Raw genomic sequence first — 24,089 nt, 5'->3', positions numbered from 1 at the left:
ATTAGGAATAAACCTGTCAAAAGTTATATTCAGAAAATTTTAATGTGAATCTGTTTTTTATTGCTTCGAAAGACTCAGTAGCAGTTCGGCTGTCCAAATTCAAAACACAGTAAGGGACATTTTTTGTAGTAGGTTTTTTTTGCATTTATGGACTAAGTAGACTCTTAAAAAAATTTAAAAACCCTGCACCCAATGGTGCATAGGGCACTGCGTCATATAAACGCAGTGTTATTTTGATCGTTTACACATGAAGGAAAGGTGATCAGCCCTCCGCTTCAGGTACCAGTCCAGGGTAATATTAAATAAATATAACAGTGAAAACATCACTTATATTTATTTTACCCCCCTTGGGAATCGAACCCGGGACCTCCAGAACGGTAGCAGAGCGTGCTGACCATTACACTACGGAGGCGGACTAAGTAGACTCTACTTAGTCCAAAAATGCAAAAAAAACCTACTAGAAAAAAAATGTCCCTTACTGTGTTTTAAATTTGGACAGCCGAGTTAGTGTTAGGCATAAAGTATCTTAGCAGTGTGTAATTAACTGCACAAAGAAACTTATGTGTTCTCAATAGTCAGATGCACTAATATCTATACATATTGCATTCCACACCTACACACAGCTAAGGAAATGTAAACACGACAATGTTCTGTATTGTATTGTATAACAAAACAAATGGTAACTGAACACATGCTGCATGGTTTGATTGTTTAAAAAAAAGGAAAACAAAAAAAACATTTTAACTTTTCCCTTCCGCATAATTTTCAAACACCGTATACGGTGTTTGAAGATGATGCGGAATGCATCGAAACACGTGTCACAGTAGATTTTAAAAAATAGTGGTATTTACTGAGTAAAACATTAAATTAAAAATGGATAGATTTTACCACAAAGTAACTGCCGAATCAATTAATGGAAAAAAATATTTGTCTCTCCTGAACGTGTTATGTTTTAGATTTGCTATACAGTAACGTTATAAAGTAAAAACAAGTTAACATATGACAGCTAATGTCATCAAGCGTAATGAAAATAGTCCTCTTTCATAGTGTGGTGGTTAACGCGTATGGCTACCGTGCTGGAGGCCCCGGGTTTGATTCCCAGTGTGGTCAAAATAATTGATTTTTCACACTTACTTAATTTAATATCATCCTAGACGGGTAACTGAAGCGCAAGTCTAATCATTTTGCCTTCATGTAATTAACAATCAAGATAAGACTGCAGCGATGTGGTGTAGTGCCCTATACAGTGTTGGGTGCAGATTGGGGTTGAAGAAATTAAGATAGACCCTTGAAGAGTAAAAGCCAATATATTTTTATACAAAAATTTTGTATAAAAAAATATTCAGTGCATTGCCGTGTAAGCCAGAAGAGTCAAAGATTCTACTTTTAAAGCAAAAGAAATATAACTATAGACGAAAAATTATCAAATTTTAATTAATGAACAGTTCACTTATTTACATACATAATACATCAAAAATTACACTTCCATTCGAACACAATTATAACAATATAAAAACAGAAAAATGATTAGATCAATTTGACAAGTGATTGTCACCAGGATTGTGAATATTTTGCTTATGGGATTCTGAACGGGACTACGAGATCTTCACGGTGTTCGACTCTCAAATCGGATACGGCAGACGCTGCCTTCTTGACTGTGTTTGATATCTGTAAAGAAATAAAAAGGTAGGTATTAAAATACTGTTTGCGGGAAACGCTTAAAGCATCTTTTCCAAACTGTTGGTAGAGAGTGGGAGACGCTTAAAAGCATTCTTTTGCTTATTTTTGGTAGAGTACGAGAGATACCAAAAAGCATTGTACAGATGGGAATCGTATTTGCGGGTACTTGTGATCAGTATACTGAGGGTTGGGCGGCAGACTGTTTGAATATATTTTCTTCAATGTTTTTTGCAGATACTTTGTGGCACATTTTATAAACTTTATAAAATAAAACATAAATTTTCATATGGTGTATGGAGTGCGTGGAAGTTTTTGGTATTGTAAGGGAAGGATAATTAACTATAACCTAACTATGAGTATTTCAATGTATTAGAATTTAGTACATAAACCCTGATGATGACAAGGTTCTTATCGAAACCGGTTGGATAAAGTGTACCGATAAAAATTGGTTAAATCAAAGTTGTTTTATTTTATAAATGTTTGAATATAATTAGGGTCAAATTTGATGAAAAAACCGCCCAACAACACGTCGCTCATTTGGTGCAACAATGACATAATTACAATTTTTTTTAAATAATAATAATAATAAAACCCTTATCCGTATCCCAATGGTGCATAGGGCACTGCGTCATATAACGCAGTGTTATCTTGATCGTTTACACACGAAGGAAAGGTGATCAGCCCTCCGCTTCAGGTACCAGTCCAGGGTAATATTGAATAAATATTACAGTGAAAAAAATCACTTATATTTATTCGACTTCCCCTGGGAATCGAACCCGGGACCTCCAGAACGGCAGCCGAGCGTGCTGACCATTACACTACGGAGGCAGACTTTTTTTAAAAACAAGTTAAATATGCCAAAACGTTCGACTAAAAATACTATTTACATCGGGAGAAACATGGATGGAATTGATTTTGTGGTGAAATGCTGCGAGACGGCGCGAGTGTCATTGTAGAATTGAGTAAAATGGCGCCATTTCTGTTGCTACAACGCCAACGTCTGAATGGCATCTCTTGTAATATTTCTTTAAAGTGTAATTACGCCATTGTTGCACCAAATGAGCCATGTGTTGGCATTTAATAGGATTTTTTTGTTGTTTTTAACCTTACGAGATATATGATTGACAATTGAAACGGTAATTTTGCAATTATATAACATAAATCACTATTATATCTAACAGTTTCGAAACAAACAGCTTCTTTCTCAAGACTATTGATTTCAATAATTGAATTGATTTTTATCTTCTGCTTAGTGTTGTATCAAAAGTATAAGATCCTTGCGTTATCACGAAACGTAAATTCCACTGTATTAAAAATAAATGTTCCATTATATTTTTGGAGTATAATATAACGTAAATAAGTCATTTTTCATATTATTTTGAACATCTCATCAAAGATGAAGATGAATATGAAAGTCTGGACATTTACGGGGCTGACGACCGTCATGGGCTGGTTTAAGTGATCACTTTACACACGTGTAACATTCACCAATTCTACCCATTATTGACAACCACACTACTCAAATTCTAATAAGGTTTCTAAATTGGTTCATATATATAGAACTTCCAAGAATTTGAGTAGTGTGGTTGTCAATAATGGGTAGAATTGGTGAATGTTACACATGTGTAAAGTGATCACTTAAACCAGCCTATGACGGTCGTCAGCCCCGTAAATGTCCAGACTTCCATATTCTTCTTCATCTTTGATGAGATGTCAAAAAATAATATGAAAATAACTCCTGTAATTGGAGATAATCCAGATTTTGTGAACAAGTATTTGGACACACTCAAAATGTTGTAAAGTCATTTTTCAGCATGATACGAATTACAAGGAACATTGTTTAAGTCTACATCATTGTATTAGTCACAATGACATTAATACTATTGAAAAAAGCTTTTGAAAGGGGGTTATATGAGTAATTAAATCATTTGTTGTTTAAAAACACTTGTATTAATAAACTTGGTTGAACAAAAACACAAAATGGGTGTCATTAAATACACATGTACTTATCAGGTTCAGTTAAATATATTCCGTCATATCAATTCTCATTTGTTTGTGACATTAATAGAATAACATCGACTGCTGATAACGATTAATTGATATTAAATTTGGTAACAGTAAACATTGCTGTAACATATATTATACAGAAAATTGCTACTTTTGATTTGATGCGCCGACATATCAACATTCATTTAATATTTTTTAAATGCAGGGATTATTATGAAAGTTATGCTTTTCTTCAATTCACAGATTAACATGTTCACTGCATTTAATATACTACGAACAATCACGAGATTTTGACAAAATAGCAATATTTAAAATGATTAAACCATATTAAAAATAATGTGAAATTTATTTTTGTAGTACGCACTATTTTCTTTGTGTCCAGCATTCACGTGTGGCTCATGTTTATACTCACTTTCAGACATTGAGTATAAATATGACTCGTCGAGGGGACTAAAGCTGTGTTAACCAAATTATTCATTGAAATATGAAATTTGATTATTTATATTTTGTATTTTTTTTTCATTGTGTCAAGACTGTAAGGGTATACTTTCAATCACGCAATGATACTTTAAAGCCATTTGACTCAGCCATACGCACCTAGCGCATATTCCGCAAGGGGAGAAATACTTGAACTACGCGCCTGGCGCGTATGCCGCGACCAACGTGTTAAGAAAAAATAATTTATTATGTTTTTTTTTTCTAATTTAAATTCTGATAAATATACATTGAAAAAATCCTTGTTTAAGCATGCATTCATTTATTATAAAATCTTAAATAATTTATTAGGTTTCACATCAGTTTGCAGGAATTCTAAAATCCATTCTCCTAATACATAATTTTACAACATAAATATTTTTTTCAGAAGGGAATATGGAAGTCTAGCCATTTGTAGGGCATATCGCTCAATCCTTTCAAGAACGTCATAAATCAAAAAACTTGATTTTTCAGGAGAACGTTTAAAGTTTATAAATATAATACAATGTATTAAAAATAAATATCAAGCCACATTTTTACTGTGCAACAGATCTTTTTAGGTAAAACCTGAAGGTTTTTTCTCCATTTGAAAAATATTTAGAATATTTAAAAAAATAATTAAACAATATCTTTTCTTCAAAATGCAAAAACAACACTTTCTACCCTGTAGCGGGTAAATATTAAGTTAAAAATATGCCTCTTTTGCTGGGATATAGTACATTTTCTGGGCATTCCGAAAACATGCATAATTGAAAATTTATGATTTTTGATTTACGACGTTCTTGAAAGGAGTGAGCGATATGATACGCAATTAACTGGTTTGACTGATCATTTTGTACACTGCGCCACATTCACCATTCTGCCTGCAATTCAACATCCATATTTATTTTAATTTGATATATATATGTATATTTAACAATGAAATTGAGATAAATCATTGTCACATAGTGAGTTAAATCATAACACAGGACAAAAAAATTACGCCCGAATTCGAACTAGAGTCATCTGACGTCTGGTCAGTTGCTTTATCTACTAAGCTACTCAGTCATCTATCCAGATTGAGAAAACAGTCAGTCTGTATAACCGGAGGGTACGTATGGATATAGAGGAAGCTGAGAACATATATCAGGATAGATGTATGTGACGTTCCATCCTCTTTGCCTGGTCCTGCAGAGAAATGTTGTGATAAGAGTAGAAGTAGTTAATAGAAATAAAATGGGAGGTCGATGTTTCTTATTCCATTGCCAATGTAGAACCAACAGAAGTCGTCGCTGTTTATCTTCATACAAAAGGTCACCCCCGGCCAAAGCAAGCTCTGAAGAGAAACGGTGTTTTTATCATGATCGGTGTTCAACACCCAGCATCCCTTGGGTATATCCCGATCAATCGTATCTAAGAAGTCCACGGCGTAGTTGAAATCATTCCTCGTCAGGAGGTTTGTGTTCCACTTATCCTCCGCTCTCCTGTAATGTAGGTAAGAAGCGAGATTCTGTGCGTCGTGAGGGTTGAGTCCTTTGAAGTATTTATTTTGGATGATAAGACCGTTTGGGCTTTTGAGTAGAAATCCGCGGGGCACAATCTCCGTCTCGCGCTTGATGGTCGAGATCACATACGCGAGCCATTTTTCTTCGGTAAGATCTTTTACTTTAGCGTAATTTTCATCCGTCAGCTTGTTCAGGATGGATATCTTGGAAGTAGGGTCACATTTGAAGACGTAGGATATTTGATCTACGCCTTGCAGCTCCTTCTTAGCTTTGGGCAGCATTATCCACTGAAACAGGTTCGTGCTGTAAAAGTATTTCTTGTCCCTCATGCAGTCTTCCTTGTATCCGTACGCAATGAAATAATCGCCGTCCGTGCCAAAGATCCTGCCCCAAAAATAGATTTTCTCGAAATTGTTTTCGTTTTGGAGGAGGCATAGTGAATTTTGAAGCAAAGACAACTGCTCCGTGTTGAATGTGTATCCTGAAGAGTTGAACAGACCGAAGAATTGAAACAACTTGTTGATGTCCATTGCTGATAGATTTTTTTTTAAATAGTCATCACACCGTTTACTGTTAATTGTTATTATATATATATATAAAACAATCTATATCACCATAGAAACGGAACAAATGTTTTGAATCCAAAAATATAGGTAGGTTAACAAAATTATGAAATTAATGTTTAAATAAAAAACTAAACTAAATAACTATCACGCCGCTTCCGCAGGGGTAGCCAGAGGATAGAATGTCTTTGCACACAATTTTTACCTCTTCCACATTTGTAGATTTCCTCACACAAACACGCCGATTATTCCGACTCCTGACCTGACCACTTTCTACTTGAAAAATTTCTACCAGAGTACTTGAAATACTTGATCATGCTAAGTTTTCGCCTCTTAAATTTGTTTAACTGTCCTTTCTTGACTCCCAAACCATTTATATGGCAAATATACATATAAACATGAATGAATTAAATCGTATCAAAATCACACTATCAATAGCACACCATCGATTATATGTGATCCCCTATCCGCCCCTTGGATGCGGAGAGGGGCCTGAAGAAGAGTTTTTCAGCTTTAATCACATGTTTTTTTTTACTAACTCTGAGTGTTCTTTAGAAATTTGTGTATTTTTTATAAGAATTTGTGTATTATAATTGTATTCATAAATGTATGCGAGAAGAACAAAGAGACACAGTTTACCGACTTTTATTTTGTTTATAATATTGTCCCCACCACCTGTAACTCCTTTAAAATCGTATATAAGGGGTGGAGGACAAATTTTTGTGTGCTCAGATAAGATTAAAATTCAAATGTATGTACGTCGCGCTCGCTCTCTGTCCTTTGAGTTTCAGTACTGAGTATTATTTGATCGGTTTGGTGACGTATTTTCTTTGTGTTTATACTCAGTACTGTTGAGAAGCGAAACATCGTGCTTCACTCAATTTATTGGCGTCGCTTTGTTCTATTCGCCCTTATAATTTTGTAATTTCGGAAAATAAATAATTGACTTTCATTTGCGCGTTTTGTCAAAAACTCTCATCAACAGATGATTAATAATTGAATTTAATCTGCTAGGATTTCTTATCAAAATTTTACAGAGATGACGCCTCGAACTCATATTATTGACATAATATTGAATGTAAAACGGTGAATAGTACACAGTGTTGTACATATATATATATATATGAACCAATTTAGAAACCTTGTTCTTGAATCACTAGAACTTCACTAGAGACGTAAATTGGTGAGATGTAAAGAAGCTTTTTACTAAGCAGAAACTCTTATATTAGCATGTGAGGTCCGAATCCTGGATTACAATCACACACATGAGAAACGCCAGGAAACACCATGTTCATTTTTATTATTTAAGCTTACAATTTGACCAGATAATTTATTTACAACATTTTGAGTGTGTCGAAATACTTGTTCACAAAATCTGGATAATCTCCAAAGATTTTATTTTGGAGATAATTCAGATTTTGTGAACAAGTATTTGGACACACTCAAAATGTTGTATCCAAAAGAAATGATAAATTGCACTCACCAGTTCCTTGTCCTGTACTGAGATGGGTTCCTGCTGCAGTATGCTGGCCTTGTCCGAGGTGGGGACGTCCCGCAGCAGCTTGGGCCTGGGCAGCGTCGTGGTGCCGACGGGGGCCCCCACGGCCCCGCCCAGCCGCGCCTGGTACAGCTTCACCCGCTCGTTGTACTCGTGCGTCTCCAGGGCATGGGAGCCCAGCGCCCCCACGTCGATCACATTTCTACACAAAGTCATTTATTTATTATTTACATATGCCAGAAACATTTTTTTTTTTTAATTACCTAACGTCCAAATGACTCTGAAATCTAGCTACGGCTTATGCAACATCACTTATCATGTCCCTACTCAGGCTTCAACTTTATAAGTTTCATAGCCTATGCCTACTCGTGAGTGGATTTACTCTTTATGTTTAAAGTTACTATAATTTCATGTCCGCCTCCGTAGTGTAATGGTCAGCACGCTCGGCTACCGTTCTGGAGGTCCCAGGTTCGATTCCCAAGGGGGGTAAAATAAATATAAGTGATTTTTTCACTGTCATATTTATTCAATATTACCCTGGACTGGTACCTGAAGCGGAGGGCTGATCACCTTTCCTTCATCAAGATAACACTGCGTTTATATGACGCAGTGCCCTATGCACCATTGGGGTTTTATTATATTTATTATGATTTCATGTAATTCATGAGTGAAAATTCTAAGCCAAAAACAATGGGAAAAAATGGGAAAGATCAAAGCTTAGGTCAAAGACAAACTTTATGAAACTAGGGACACACCACGATATAAATGTCCAGTTACAATGTAGGCGATCTCGCGCTGACAATGAGGAGTAGAATATCGCTCACTCCTTTCAAGAATGTCATAAATCAATGCCAGAAACAACAATGCAGTCCAATGTGTGGCAAAACATTGTATAATAGATATTCGAATGGTGATAGGTCGGGACTGACCGGAGCATTTCGTCGTAACGTTGTTCGCGGCAAGCATCCAACTACGGATGGAGGACTTGGAACACTGTACTGACTATACGAATGGTGATAGGTCGGGACTGACCGGAGCATTTCGTCGTAACGTTGTTCGCGGCAAGCATCCAACTACGGATGGAGGACTTGGAACACTGCACTGACTATACGAATGCTCTCATCATGACAAAATGACTCCGGTCAGTCCCCACCTTAAGGAAAGAATGCAAGGGTGAGGTAAGCATTATCGATAAAATTAACACATTATTGTCGGGCAGTGTTTTCAACAATCCCGACCCTAATTAAAAGCCCTGACATGCTTAGATTTCCATCTTCTCTCATAAAAAAAAAAACAATATATGTATATGCAATATACAATATATTTTTTTTTATTCATTTAATATATTTACATTTTTATTTATAACATAATACATTTGAATCATTTATACATATGGAGAACTTTTATATTTCGATTCGCTGTGCCTCTCCATAAAAGAGTCTGTGCTCTTGTGCTCGGAAAGGGACTTACACTCGTGGTTTAATGTTATATAATAAAAGATATAATAGTTTTTTTTTTTAAGATTTAAATGTATAGAGCTTTAATTTTTTTCTTAAGGATTTTTATATCATCTATTTTTTTATTTCTTTAGGGAGTTTATTGAAATGTTTGATTGCCAAATATTTGAAGTTTTGCTGAAATTGCTTGGTGTTGCATTTTGGAGTAGAAAAATCTTTTGAGAATCTCGATGATAAATTTTTTGTTAAATTTAAATAGTTGTCACCCTTTAGTATTTGAAAAACTGTGTTTTTTTTTATAAATGGATTCTATATTTGGGACTTGAAATAGATGTATATGCAATAGATGTATACGCAATATCAAGTTCAGACGCCTATAGTATGAAAATATTGTTAATACATTGTTGTCGGGTGGTTTTTTCATCAACCCCGACCCTAATTATACTCAGACAGTCTGCCGCCCGACCCTCAGTATACTAATCACAAGTAACCGCAACACCTAATTCCCATCTGTACAATGTTTGCGGGCGCCTCGCGCCCTACCAAAGGTAAGGAAATAGAATGCCTATAAGCATCTCCCGCTCTCTTCCAAAATATAAAAGAAGCTTTTAAGAAGCGTTTTCCGCAAACAATTTGTTAAGAAATGTGTGTTGAGATGGTTTGGGTATGTGTGAAGATCGAACGAGTGAAGAAAGGATAGTAAAACAATTTATGAGGCGAATGTAGTCGGTAATAGAAGCAGATGAAAACTTGGCGTGATCAAGTATTTCAAATACTTGAAAGTGGTTAGATTAAGAGTTATAATATTTGGCGGTATGTATGTGGAGATTGGAAGAAGAAGATTGTCTGCAAAGACAGGTTGGTGTAGCGTTCTATTTTCTCTGCCTACTCCTGCTTCCATTAGAAAGCGTCGTGATGGTTGGATAATTATGTTTAAGAGGAATTAATTGTTTTATTGCCTTTGAGAATTCTATTCTTATTAAAAAAAAAGTACATTATGTTCCATTTATTGTTTAGGAATTCATTTTGTGGTGAGATATCGCTCACTCCTTTCAAGAACGTCATAAATCAAAAAACTTGATTTTTCAGGAGAACGTTTTTAAAGTTTACAAATATAATACAATGTATTAAAAATAAATATCAAGCCACATTTTTACTGTGCAACAGATCTTTTTAGGTAAAACCTGAATGTTTTTTCTCCATTTGAAAAATATTAAGTATATTTAAAAAAATAATTAAACAATACATTTTCTTCAAAATGCAAAAACAACACTTTCTGCCCTGTAGTGGGTAAATATTAAGTTAAAAATATGCTGCTTTTGCTGAGATATAGTCCATTTTCTGGGCATTCTGAAAACATGCACAACTGAAAATTGACAACTTTTGGTTTATGTCATTCTTGAAAGGAGTGAGCGATATGATGAAATTGTTGAAGAAAACAATTGTTTTTTATACTCATGTGGTAAAAAACGAGTGTTTTTCTTTTACAATTTTATCAATATGTTCTTGAAACTCTGTCTGAACCTGTTGACTTGCAGTCAACTCTTTTATACAAATAAATAACGCATCAGAATGAATGACTTACGTAGCGGTTTCCTGAAGTATCCTGCTGAGAGCCGATTGCTCATCTGGTTTCCTGGGCTGAATGGCGGAACGCGCTGGTCGAAGTGGAGTGGGATCAGTCCTCACGGGGTCTACTAACAAGTGGGTGCGTTCATTCGCAGTGCCCTCCTACAAAGTAAAAATAATTCTCAAACGAAGCCGAACATCCATTTTTCAATTCATCTTGCAAAAACAATATCCCATTCAAGAAGCAAAAGGTTAACGCACTTCCCGACTGAATGACTTTCCAGAAATTGTCAACATGCACAGCATTCAAAATAATCCAATTGATATTAAGTATATTCCGATTCAACATTCCGAACTTGCCTGGGCGTTCGCCTCCTCTTTACAAAGACTATAACAGCATCCCATGTTGTCGTCTATTTTTATTCTTTGTCATTAGATAAATGCGCGTATTTTTACTGTAACTGCAACTAATAACGAGTCTCACATTATTTCTAACCCAAGATAAACCGAAAACGAATGACATTAGTCACCAGCTGACGGCCATTACAATAACAAACATGGCGAAAAATAATGAGTAAGTAGGAACTCTGAAATAAAAAATAAATCGAGTAGGTACTTTTTTATAAGAAGCAATTGATTTTTATTTCTGGCAAGGCAAATTTGTGAAATTAATGGCAACACGCTAATGACAGTAATAAAATGTCAACGCAATCTCTTTTGACAAATAAACATTTCGGTGAATTCATTTAAATAAAGTACAAAATTGCTATTACTAAGTCAAAATGTTAAGGTATCGTGGACCTAAGAAGAAAGCTTTAGAGATAGTTAAAGATCTCGACGTATTCGACAAAGTCGAGGAGACGTATGTGGAGACTTCGCCAATTGGTGGTACTTTATCAATTATAACGTTTATTTTAGTATTGTGGCTAATTTATTCCGAAGTAACGTATTACATAGACAGCAATTTGGTTTTCAAATTCTCTCCCGACACGGATTTAGACGCTAAACTGAAGATAAATATCGACATGACGGTAGCGATGCCGTGTTCGATGATCGGCGCCGATATTTTGGATTCCACGTCTCAGAATGTTTTCGCTTTTGGCGAACTGCACGAGGAAGACACGTGGTTTGAACTCAGCCAGGATCAGCGCTTGTACTTCGACTCGATGAGGTACATAAACACGTATCTAAGAGAAGAGTATCACACAATATCAAAGTTTCTTTGGAGGTCTAAAGAGACGGCCATTCAAGGGTCCATGTCGTCGAGGAGCGACAAACTGTCGCGGCCGCACGACGCGTGCAGAGTCCACGGGTCCCTGACGTTAAACAAAGTTTCCGGGAACTTTCATATTACAGCGGGGAAGAGTTTACATCTGGCGGGTAGCCATATCCATTTAAGCATGCTTTACGGAAAAGAGTCGAGTAATTTCAGTCACCGAATCAATCGGTTCAGCTTCGGAGACCCCGCCTCCGGTATCATCCACCCTCTTGACGGTTACGAGATGATAACGGAAGACCCTTCGATGCTCTACCAATATTTCGTCGAGGTCGTCTCGACGGAGGTCGACACCACCCTTTCCAAAATCAAAACCTACCAGTACTCGGTCAAGGAGCATGCCAGACCGATCAACCACGCCAAAGGCTCCCACGGGATGCCGGGAGTCTTCTTCAAGTACGACATATCGGCTCTGAAGCTCAGAGTATCGCAGGAAAGAGACAACATCATCCAATTCACCGTCAGACTGTTCTCAATCATCGGCGGGATATATATCATCGCAGGTATGGTCAACACTATGATCCAGTCAGCCAAATTATACTTCATGAAGAAGTTTGCGCCTCAATTGTACGAACTACCCAGCAAACAGAAAAATGGCTTCTCACCGCTGACCGTAGACAAGACTAATACTTTACTGGCAAACAGTTCATCACCCTACGTTCCTGTTGATTTATTGCAAATGAAATCAAGCTAATTATCTCAATATATAAAAACGTTGGTGCATATATAGAATCTCGGAAACTGCATGCCCAATTGACTGCAGATTCCGGATACATGTCTGTCCTGGCTGCAAGTGGGTTTCTGTAAATTTTGGCCCCCATAAACATTCATCACCAAAAAGCCCGCCTGTGCGGAACAGTGTCCGTCGGGTCAGCTAGTATTATAATATATTTGTACAGATATTTTTATGAATGCCTAGGACATGTTTTGTAATAAATGTGATGATCTTCGTTATTTTGAATCTTATTTTGTCATTGACTTTGTGGAATAACATAATAATTTGAATATAAAAATAAAACACTGTATAAGACCAGTTTTGGGTTGATTAATGTAGCCATGATTAGTTTCGGGATCTATTTCTTCTCTAGTTTAGTCTTCAAGATAGAATAAGAAATGCCAGGATCAGGGAAATATGCGAGATCGAAGATGTCGTTAGGTGGGGAAGGCAACGAAGGAGACAATGTGAGGAGAATGGAACCATCCAGACTCCTCCACATCGCACTGTATGGCAACCCCATGGTAGACGACTCTCGGGCAGACCACCAAAGAGATGGGTCGATAGCTGGGAATCGACATTGCAGGAGGCTAATCCCTCTTAAAAACAGGCCACAAGGCCTACACCAAGAGGAAGAAGAAGAAGAAGATCTATTTCTTCTTCTGTGGTCTCAATCTTGTAGATTGATTTGCAGAAACAAATGACACCTTCTTCCCCACTCCGCTCTATTATGTGCCACCCTCTTCAGCTCCTTATACATTGAACAGCCCATATCCTCATAATTTTTCCTCACAAGTTGCAAAGATATTTGCGGCGTGGGCGTCCTCTGGCGTTTGTTCCCTCGATAGTTTCCTCTATTACCAGGAAACCCTCCTATCGCAACACGTGACCAATCCATTTGGCGCATTTTTTTCGAGATAGTCGCTAGTAGGTGCCTTATTTTTTTTATTATTTATTATTTACCTCGTCACTATAGTAAACACAAAAAACACAGTTTTTTTGTCATCTGTTGATGAAAACATCAATAGTTCTCTGAACTAGTCATATTTAATTGAATAAACTCAGAACAGGTCTTATGCAAGTGTTTTATTTTTATATTTAAACTTTCTGAACCTTTATTACTCATACCGTCAGTTCTCGCTTGTCTTCATTTTATATAATCTCAGTTAGTGCCAATACATATATGATACAAAAGATCTTTATTTTGATATTAACCTTTCCGGGAGTACAAAAATTGATGTCCCACTTTCTCTGGGGAGTGGGTTCTTTTTAGATGAAATTTTTATTTTGTATTTTATTAAATCGATATATTATGAAGATAGAAATTATGTTCAATTATGACAAAATTACACACAAATATCCACAGATGTCATTGCTATACAAGTTACATCGTACTGACTGACAGACGGACTTCGACATTCATTCACGTCGATACTCCTTTAAGGAAAATTCGCACTGATGTTCATTTACGTCCATACTCCCGGACAGGTTAAATTTGAGCTATTTAGATGTTTTTCTTTTTATTTTTTAAACTGTATAGCCTTCCGTGACATTTTATTCCAATTTTACCTGTCACAACTGCAATCAAAATTGTATCTTAACTTTTGAAATATTTCATTATAATCACACCTAACAGATGAATATTTATTTAAAAAAGCTTCATGTAAAAATATAAATTATTGAAACTTACATAATTGTGAATTTCTTGATGATATGGATAAAAGAAGTAGCAGTATCCGCGAATGTCTACATGCTGCCAACAACTTTTATTTTTATGTCTACACAATTTATCAGGCATCATTGGATAATATTGCGATAAGTCGAGAATGTATTTAAACTGGTTCCACTCTGAAAGTTCATTCACCGATTGAATTTCTTTGTGTCTAAAGTCTAATAAAGTCGTAGCATAATGAATTTTTTACAAATACATATTTTGATGAATTTAAATAATTGGACACAGACAGTTGTATCTTTAATGAAGGTTTAGATGCAGAGAACTTGGTTTATATATAACAGAATTATATGTCAATTGAATTGTAATAATTACACCGTTTTATATATTGTTTTATTGTCAAACTTTTAAACTAAAACTTTGAATTTTATCACAGATTTATAATGAATAATGTTTTATTGTGTTCACCAATAACGACTTTTTAAGCATTTCACGAAATGCTTACTGTTTGTGAAATCATTTAAAAACCATGTACATATTTTTATAACTGTCATGACGCATTGAAAATAAGTAACGAGAAGTCGATAAACTAATAATATGTAAGCTGTGTAAATACATTTGGAGTTGTGAAACATTATGAATTACCCACGTACTACATGTGTTTATCTTCAATATTTTTGTTTTGTGCAAAACAAAAAAGTCTTTCACTGTGAAAATGTGAACACTTATATGATATATTTATATATATATATATATATATATATATATATATATATATATATATATATATATATATATATAGTAAATAATAAAAACACAAATCGCTCACTCCTTTCAAGAACATAAATAAAAAATCAAAGTAATAAATCAAAAATTGACAATTTTCAGTTGTGCACGTTTTCGGAACGCCCAGAAAAGGTACTATATCCCAGCAAAAGCGACATATTTTTATCTTAATATTTACCCGCTATGGGGCAGAAAGTGTTGTTTTAGCGTTTTGAAGAAAAGGTATTGTTTAATTATTTTTTTAAATATACTAAATATTTTTCAAATGGAGAAAAAACTTTTAGGGTTTACCTAAAAAGATCTGTTGCACAGTAAAAAGTTAAATAAGTGGATTGATATTTATTTTTAATACATTTTATTATATTTTTAAACTTTAAAAACGTACTCCTGAAAAGTCAAGTTTTTTTTTATATATGACGTTGTTGAAAAGAGTGAGCGATATGCACATATATATATATATATATATATATATATATATATATATATATATATATATATATATTAATATATATATATGCAGGGCTTTTTTTCCATGTAACGCGGTGGAACAGCGTTCCAGCACCTTTTTTCAGGAATATTTATAAATTGTTTTTAAATTTTCAAAATCAATTAGATGGAACAATGTTTGCGCTTACTTAATTACAATCTATATTTACATAATTCGTCAGTATGATAGGTAAAGTTGCTTTAATTTTTATTTAAATGATATTTGAATATAATTTGTTTTAGCAAAATGCTTGACATGAAGTGAGTTCCCGGACCTTTTTTGTTTAAAAAAAAGCCCTGTATATATGTATAACTTTAAGTATATAATAATGTATGTAGGGTTAACAGGGTGTTGTTTGCCCCTCTCCCCACTCCAATTATCTCTACTGATTCTTCTTCTCATTGGCCAATTTTTAGCTTATCTGCAGCCGCTCTAAACAGCGATATGCATATTACTACAGTGGAACTGCTCAATTTTTTAAGCCAGGATATACGTCTTCTTCCTGTGCTGCATTTACCTTCCACATATTCCTTTTATATGTTCCTTTTTATCCTTGTTTTTATTTTGCTTGGGTGACTGATCTTTTTTATGTTGTTGATAAAATAGTGGTTGTCGGGAAAGTTCTATCATTATGTCGAGTTTTGCCAACCAAATTGGTGTGAGTTACAAATTTCTACTTTTCTGGAGACGCATTCTAAGTGATAAAACTTTGTTCCGTAGTAATCTTCAATCATTTATCATTCATTTATGTATTGCCAAGACTTCATTCCATGTAATAATCTTTAGATAGTAAAGAAACATAGCAACTTTACCGTGAAAGAGGCGCAATTATATGGCGGCTCCACTTTACCCCTCCCTAGACTCAACAGATTAACAACATTTTTCTATCTGTAATTATCATTTTCATAACATAATTTACGTCTTTGTAAGCTCCCTTGAGGTATTTTACAAAAATGGCACTATATAAATTATCCAAAATTATTATATTTCATATGTGTCTTCTGACAAGTAGCCATTTGCCACTTACACCCTTTGGTCAATGTAATTCATATCCTAGTCGAACAGGAGAAAGTGACCAACTACCAAAACGTAAATTGTTCAGGAGGGTCATTTAAGTCACTTTTGCTTGGCAGGAAAATAAACAACAATGCAGTTAGTCATTTTTACAAATCAATATACTATACGTCCAAGTATAAAATCCTTTGGATTTTTTTTCATGGCAATATTAAGATAGTAAGATATCAAATAGTCAAGGATCACGTTTTTGCAAAAAATGCACTTGGTCACTTTCTCCTGTATGACTGCGATATATTAATAAAAGTTGATAAATATGAAAGTTATATAAAAATTTCTTGATTTTTGTTAAACTCTATTATTGTAGAGTTTAACACGTAACTGCATGCACCAGGTTATGGGTTTGATTCCCACAGTGGTATATAATTTAAAATTATAATGTTTGTTTTAGTATTTACTATCTTTTGTGACACAATTCTTCAATGTCTGGCAACCTCAATTGCACAACTGATGTCCTCTGTCAGGTCTTTACTGGTGTAGTTTGTCAGGCATGTATGGTAACTGCACAATGCACATATCGCTCACTCCTTTCAACAACGTCATATATTAAAAATTGACAATTTTCAGCTGTGCATGTTTTCGGAATGCCCAGAAAATGTACTATATCCCAAAAAAAGTGGTATATTTTTAACTTAATATTTACCCGCTACAGGGCAGGTTTTTGCATTTTGAAGAAAATGTATTGTTTGAGTATTTTTTAATACACTGAATATTTTTCAAATGGAGAAAAAACAGTCAGGTTTTACCTAAAAAGATCTGTTGCACAGTAAAAAGTTAAATAAGTGGCTCGATATTTATTTTTAATACATTTTATTATATTTTTAAACTTTAATAAAGATCTCCTGAAAAATCAAGTTTTTTTATACATGACGTTGTTGAAAGGAGTGAGCGATATGTGCAGTGGTCTGCCGCTATCTTCAATCGCACAAAGTTGATCTTGGACAAGGTCAGAGAATTGCATTCTCCTGACTCCAGTCCTCAGTCTGTTTAAAGATTTCCGCCTATTGCATTCTTGATCGGGCTCCAGAGGTAGCCATTCTCTTGGACATTTAAATTAACTGGAGTTTTTGTCAACCAGAGTTGAGCCCATCTCATTCAAGACAGGATGCAAGCAGTTTTCTGGTTCTGATGAAGATTTTACGGGACTTATATCTCATACTTAGAAGGGTGTGGTTATAATTTTTTTTTAACTATGACATTTTATACACTACATTCCAAAATATTCTCATGAATATCGGATCTAATTTTTTTATATTTTATTTGAAAGATAATATTTTTGAAATGTATTGTAATACAGTTAGGTACTACGGAATGTTAAAAAAAATTGTTTTACATTTAAATCATGACACTGATCTTTATAATTTAGCTTCTTGTACTCTGTAAATTTGTGCCTTTGTAAATGTTAATTATTTTTTATTAAATGGGAAAACAACATGGTTTTTTATTTTATGATTAAAAGAAATCATAATTATAGGTGTCTCAACTTGATATGAAACATTTATCGTTCCTCTTTATGTGAAAGGTTCCAGGACCATTGCATATACAGGCGAACCTCAACTTTCACACATGATTGGTTCCTGATGTCGCTCACTCCTTTCAAGAACGTCATAAATCAAAAATCGTCAATTTTCAGTTGTGCATGTTTTCGGAATGTCCAGAAAATGTACTATATCCCAGCAAAAGAGGCATATTTTTAACTAAATATTTACCCGCTACAGGGCAGAAAGTGTTGTTTTTGCATTTTGAAGAAAAGGTATAGTTTAATTCTTTTTTTTAATCAACTAAATATTTTTCAAATGGAGAAAAAACCTTCAGGTTTTACCTAAAAAGATCTGTTGCGCAGTAAAAAGTTCAATAATTTGCTTAATATTTATTTATTTGTATTATATTTTTAAACATTAAAAACGTTCTCCTGAAAAATCAAGTTTTTTGATTTATGACGTTCTTGAAAGGAGGGAGCGATGTGTGAAAGTTGAGGTGAAATGTGTGCGAAAGTTAAATGTTCGAAAGTAAAGGGATGTAAAAACAATGGTGAAAAAAACACCTTAAATTGTACTTTAAAATTTATATTTATCAAAAATGACCAACTAAGTACATACCTATTGAATAAAAATTATATTTCCTTAATAAACTTGTCAGGAGTTGTATCTTACTATTTTTTTTCTTCTTCGAGTTCTATAACATGAAGTACTATAATGGATCGCCCTACGCAATTGAGATATGCGTTCTCTGTTGGGATCACATTTTTCTATTATTTCTTCTATAATTCTTCCATAATTTTTCTAAAATGTCTCGGGATGCGTAAAAGCTTCGTTCATATTTTTTATTGTTAATCTCTTAATGATTTCTTCAGGTTCTTCTTTCTCACTTTCCATCTATATATTATTTTCATTTTCCTGTCGGTTCATTAGAAATTCATAAGTCAAGGGTTCAGAATGGCATTATTGCTAAATAAAGATTTTTTTAAATGTGCGACATAGCGAATTGTGCAAAAGATGAGGTCCGCCTGTATGGTTTTAAGAATTAATATAATATGGATGTTCAATAATGGGCGGGATGGTGAATGTCACACAAGTTGTATAAAGTAATCGCTTAAGGCAAACCAATGCTAGGTCGTAAGCCCTGGGATGCTCAGACTTCTATTCTCTTTCATGTAAAGAGGAATGAAAGATGTTTCATATGAAGTTAAGACACCTATAGCATTGACATCTTATCTGTATGGTGAATAATATAATGAATAATTCAATGGTGAACTACATAGTTCAAACTATAATTTACATATGGAATCGATCCCCTAAGAAATTAAAAGCTATCAATAAGTATTTTTTTTAATTCCAAAACTTTCAATCGTCTAGGATTTATTTATTATAATTTTTTTTTGTTTGATTTTTTTCAATTGAAGATTTAACTGTTACATTCTACTGTTTCTTAAAATCTATTGTTACACATATTTTAATGCATTCCGCATTATTTTCAAATACCGTATTATACGGAATGCATCGAAACAGGTGTCGCAATAGATTTTAACTCTTACCACGCTGTAGGTCAGACATTCTGGCCCGTATGATTCTAGTAGGCAGCTCCGTGGGCCACAATGTCTTGCCCGGCGCAGGTATAACTTTAATCACTGATTTCTCTCACCCAAGTATATTCTACCAAAAAATATTTCAGATAAATACAGTTAATCATAATTAACATGGTCATACAAATTGCCAGACAGGGCGTCCCAAAATTAGGGAACGAAAATATTTAATTTAATGGTAGAAAAACCTCGCTTTTTTTTATCAGAGTAGCTGATCAGTTAGGAGAAAAAATGGTCAGAGTGGAAAGGGTTAAGAAATAGTGGTAATTAAAATATAAACCACAACGTGACTGCCGAATCAATGAATTAAAAATTGTAAATTTGAGTTTGCATGATGTGACCCTGATTTTTTAAACGTAAATATGCGAAATTATTTTTAAAATTGAATAAATAAACTATCTGTATAAAGAAAGTCTACCTAAAATAGTAATATTATTTTGGTTCGAGTCTTAGATAAACTATTTGAATCTTAAATCAAGAGATGTCGCTAAAGCCTTCTTTATATTACGTTTTTGTTTACTTCCGTGACCTTCATTCAAAATTCTTACTACGGGAGCGCTGATAGTATAATACCGAAGTTCAACTTTGTGCCAACGTCAAAAAAAGCTTTTGCGGCGAGAAAGATAAGCTTTTAAATGAAACAATAAACTTTTCGTTAGCTCCGCCGAACTTTGTGGTTTGATAAGACGTATATATACAACTAGGAAACGCTAGTCGATGTAATTTGATTTTATTATGAGAAGCTTTAATGTCTCATGGCGTCATTAGTGACAAGTTTTAGAAAAAAACATTTACACAAACATTAAATATAATACTATATTACCCGTATTCAGAAAACCTGTTAGTATTTAACCTTGTTACGAAAATTCCATACAACAAAACAATCAGTTTAGGCTGATCCTCACTCTCTGTATCTTACCCTCGACCAGTTAAAATTATCCAAAATATTCTCAAGTTAATTATTCAAACCCATGTGTCAAAAACCGTTAGCAAACGCAGTCGCCATCTGTCAAGTTTAACGATATATTCAATGACAAATTCAATATCAGTGGATTATTTCAAAATTTCTCTATTGTTTTCTATGACATCACTTGTATTATTTATATTTATTAAATTATTTACTGTTTTACTGCACTTACTTTACGACTAGACCTTTATTTTATTAGATTTTATTTTATCCGTAAAAACGTAAGGTACTAATTCGTAAAAAAATCGTTTTGGGTCTAATTATTGATGTGATCAACATCCATTCATACTCATTTTTTATTCCTCACCGATGAAAATAAACATTACTATCTCAATACATCGAACAGTGACAGCCATCATTCAAAATAACATACATCAGTTGAATGTAGAGTGACAGGGTCATTAAAAATAAGTCGTTAAGCTTGTTTTAAGAATTGACCTGTACTATGACTTTTTGTCTAGGTTTGAAATCAGTCGTAGAATACAGTAAACCCCTCTACAGCGTCGAGATAAATACCGCGTTATCAGAGGGAAGAGGTTAAATGTTTTTAAATTGTATTTTATTTTTGTAATGACTCATTTCAGCCATTTCCACTGGTTAAAATATATGCATTCAATTTAAAACATTTACCCCTTATAACGCTCCCTCCAATAACGCGGTACCTATCTCAACGTTATAGGGGTGTTTACTGTACAAGTTAGGAATTCCGTAATGGATCTTTGTCAGATGGGAGGAATATCTAATTTAACACACTCTACCTATAAAGGATTGTTTTAGACTCGTTTTGTGTTTATAACAGCCGATATAATTAATATTATCACTCACCAATTTCTTTTGGAAAATTCACCTTAAAAAAACGTTATTTTCGTAAGTTGGCAATGAATGACGTCACAGAAACGATGGATTTATTTTAATATTTTTAACATTGCTGAATTATCAGCGGCTCTATTTGTTGATGTCTATGGTCCACCCTCCTACCCCCCCCCCCCGTCCCCTCATATTTGTATAACACAAATGGTAGTATACAATAAACAAACAATCCACACTGTACTACTATTGTACTACTATTACAGCTCTATAACCATAGGCAATAAACCATATGACGTCTTAACACGTTCGATGACGGAAATTTGATGACGTATGCGAACGCACGTTTTTCGTTTTATAAAAATATCTAAAGTTTAAACCTTATTAGCCAATAATCACACATCGTGATATTTATCCATTATTCTGTAAACATAGTTGGAGACCATTTGCACCAGTAATAGAGCCATTTGCGAGCGCCTGGTGTCCCATCTCAGTACAATTTATCACTGATTACTGGTTAAATTTAAATTGCAAAAATTGTAGATCCTTTACCTGCACGAAACAAGGAGTTATTGACCTTGCCGCAAAGGCGGCAGAACGTCGTACAATGTTATATCGGCCGGAATTCTTACAGCTGGTCGCAGGAGAGAGATGTGTCCGTGAATGCATAGTGTCATCTCCCTCGCGCGCACGCTACCAGCGCGGCAGAACTCAGTGTTCTGAAAACTTTGAGCGCGTCGGTCCTGCTGTCCCGCCAACAGCCATAAATAATAAAGCAAAAATAAAAACACCATCAGTTCAATGCGGTTTCGTAATTATTCAATAATCAGTGAATATCGGTGTCAGTTCTGTGCTTGTGCTATTCATAAACTGTGAAAAGGTATTATTTCTGTGATATATCGGTAGTTTTTTTGTTATTCTTTCTCGTACAAAATAGTTTTTTTGTTGTTGTAAGTTCCGTGCATACCAGTTATAACTTGTTGCCCCGAGGATTCTTAAAATCAGGTGTCTGCACCTATTATTTTTCGTGTTTTATCCAAAGTTTTCGAGTGAAAGTACTTACCAGACTTCTGGATATTCGTCTTCGTTTCAATTGGATAATTTAAAGAAGAATTGATTGCATCATTGGATATATTTTTTGTTCTGAACTGGTTTATGAGGATTTCGTTGTGAACAGGTATGTGGGTTTATAATAATATACACAAAACATAGCCGGTATTATGCGCTGTACGTATTCGTATGTTTACGATAAGTTTGTATCGTATATCCGTTATATTGCATGTATTTCAGATATCAGTGAGTAATAAACATACTAAATACAAGGAAATTTACCATATATGTATAATATAGCTAAATTAAAAGGCACTATTCCACTATTTCGTCTGATGACTCAAAATATTAATTTCTCTTAAGCATAATTATATTCGGTTTGAGTTTCAACCTGCATTAGTCATTTACAATACATATTATTGACTATCAAACTTATTTGAAATTATTTCACACAGTCAACACGAATAAACCAAGACTCGACTGGCTACTTGACATATTTTTTAAAGCTACGTTTTAGTGCGCAACTATATTTTGCAACAGTGAGAAATGTGTCGTCTTTTTGCTGTAAATATGTAATTAGGTACCGTCTTTTTATTGGAAATTACTAATCAGGTACTGTATCTTTGTTGTAAATTATTAATTAGGTACTGGCCATTTATTTTAAATATCTAATTCGGAACTGTATTTTTTTGTAAATTATTAATTAGGTACTATATTTTTACTTTTTTACTTTATTTTATTTTATAGTAATGTTGGTATATAACCATTCATCGAGATTTTTGTGATCTCGAAACCTGTAGACAAAAATATCGGTGATATACTAAAAAAAAATTTAAGCAAGTAAAAATGACTAACCACAAAGTAAATGCTTTAAATATTAAAAATACATATTAATTAACATAATTTTTGTAATTACTAATTAGTTTCTGTATTTTTGTTGTAAGCTACCAATTACTTTTTTTTAATTCACAAGCTAGGTACTTTTTTGCTCTAAAACACTAAATACTGTATTTTTGGTCGCAAATTTAACATTGGCAGTTATTCTTGTTATTTTTTTTTTTTAATTACCGAACCTCCAAGTGACTCTGAAATCTAGCTACGGCTTATGCAACACCGCTTATCATGGCCCTACTCAGGCTTCAACTTTATAAGTTTCATAGCCTATGCCTACTCGTGAGTGGATTTACTCTTTATGTTTAAAGTTACTATAATTTCATGTACTTCATGAATGAAAATTCTAGGCAAAATTGTTATTTTAAAAATGAAATATTTATTTTTATACTTCCGAACCCTATCCATTCCCAATGGTGCACAGGGCACCGTATCAGATGGACGTGGTGTTACCTTAATCGTTAATTATATGAAGGCAAGGTGATCGGTCTGGGACATTGGATCTTAGGATCTACGAGTTGAATAATTTCTATGGATTTACTTTTTATTC

The 24,089-nt window shown here is 34.1% G+C and overlaps 4 protein-coding genes across 7 annotated transcripts in view; 2 read left to right on the top strand and 2 right to left on the bottom strand.

The window, feature by feature from the left end:
• Positions 1-1,407: 1,407 nt before the first annotated feature.
• On the bottom strand, positions 1,408-14,901 carry Lamtor1 (Late endosomal/lysosomal adaptor, MAPK and MTOR activator 1). Of its 3 annotated transcripts, none has more exons than XM_088260025.1 (4): positions 14,414-14,901; positions 10,749-10,894; positions 7,692-7,908; positions 1,408-1,668 (listed from the first exon to the last, which is right to left on the bottom strand). In XM_088260025.1, exons 1-4 carry the CDS (start codon positions 14,522-14,524, stop codon positions 1,576-1,578), a joined length of 567 nt encoding a protein of 188 aa, XP_088116151.1. In that variant the 5' UTR covers positions 14,525-14,901; the 3' UTR covers positions 1,408-1,575. The 3 variants fall into 3 exon arrangements, with proteins under 3 accessions (XP_088116151.1, XP_088116153.1, XP_088116152.1); XM_088260027.1 differs by lacking the exon at positions 14,414-14,901 and adding an exon at positions 10,994-11,250; XM_088260026.1 differs by lacking the exon at positions 14,414-14,901 and adding an exon at positions 11,093-11,250.
• Positions 4,435-6,320, bottom strand: Rsph9 (Radial spoke head protein 9). The gene has a single exon (XM_088260024.1). The coding sequence runs from the start codon at positions 6,173-6,175 to the stop codon at positions 5,363-5,365; it is 813 nt and encodes a 270-aa protein (XP_088116150.1). The 5' UTR covers positions 6,176-6,320; the 3' UTR covers positions 4,435-5,362.
• Positions 11,263-12,962, top strand: LOC148309501 (endoplasmic reticulum-Golgi intermediate compartment protein 2). The gene has a single exon (XM_088260023.1). The coding sequence runs from the start codon at positions 11,515-11,517 to the stop codon at positions 12,700-12,702; it is 1,188 nt and encodes a 395-aa protein (XP_088116149.1). The 5' UTR covers positions 11,263-11,514; the 3' UTR covers positions 12,703-12,962.
• Positions 14,902-22,311: 7,410 nt separating the features above from the next.
• LOC148309499 (uncharacterized) overlaps positions 22,312-24,089 on the top strand; it is a 206,333-nt gene continuing 204,555 nt past the window's right edge. Inside the window, exon 1 of one of the 2 annotated variants that reach the window (XM_088260053.1) lies at positions 22,312-22,478. The gene's annotated coding sequence lies outside the window, so the exon portion shown is untranslated. Of the gene's footprint in view, positions 22,776-24,089 lie in introns of both variants that reach the window. The other variant, XM_088260052.1, reaches the window with a different exon arrangement.

Source organism: Brachycentrus maculatus, unplaced genomic scaffold (genome assembly GCF_059751285.1).
Source record: "Brachycentrus maculatus isolate JH-2025_06_01 unplaced genomic scaffold, ASM5975128v1 h1tg000122l, whole genome shotgun sequence".
NCBI classification, from domain to species: Eukaryota; Metazoa; Arthropoda; class Insecta; order Trichoptera; family Brachycentridae; genus Brachycentrus; species Brachycentrus maculatus.
The sequence above is the reverse complement of the archived record's forward strand: the minus strand, read 5'-3'. Positions and strand labels throughout refer to the sequence as shown.

Bases quoted from the DNA above. Each gene is read 5' to 3' on its own strand.
- Rsph9 (XM_088260024.1), bottom strand. From the start codon at position 6,175: ATGGACATCAACAAGTTGTTTCAATTCTTCGGTCTGTTCAACTCTTCA.
- LOC148309501 (XM_088260023.1), top strand. From the start codon at position 11,515: ATGTTAAGGTATCGTGGACCTAAGAAGAAAGCTTTAGAGATAGTTAAA.
- Lamtor1 (XM_088260025.1), bottom strand. From the start codon at position 14,524: ATGATGCCTGATAAATTGTGTAGACATAAAAATAAAAGTTGTTGGCAG. The intron at 10,895-14,413 runs GTAAGTTTCAAT...TTTACTTTGTAG, and splicing joins ATCAAGAAATTCACAATTAT to GAGGGCACTGCGAATGAACG. The intron at 1,669-7,691 runs GTGAGTGCAATT...ATTTCTTTACAG, and splicing joins CAGTACAGGACAAGGAACTG to ATATCAAACACAGTCAAGAA.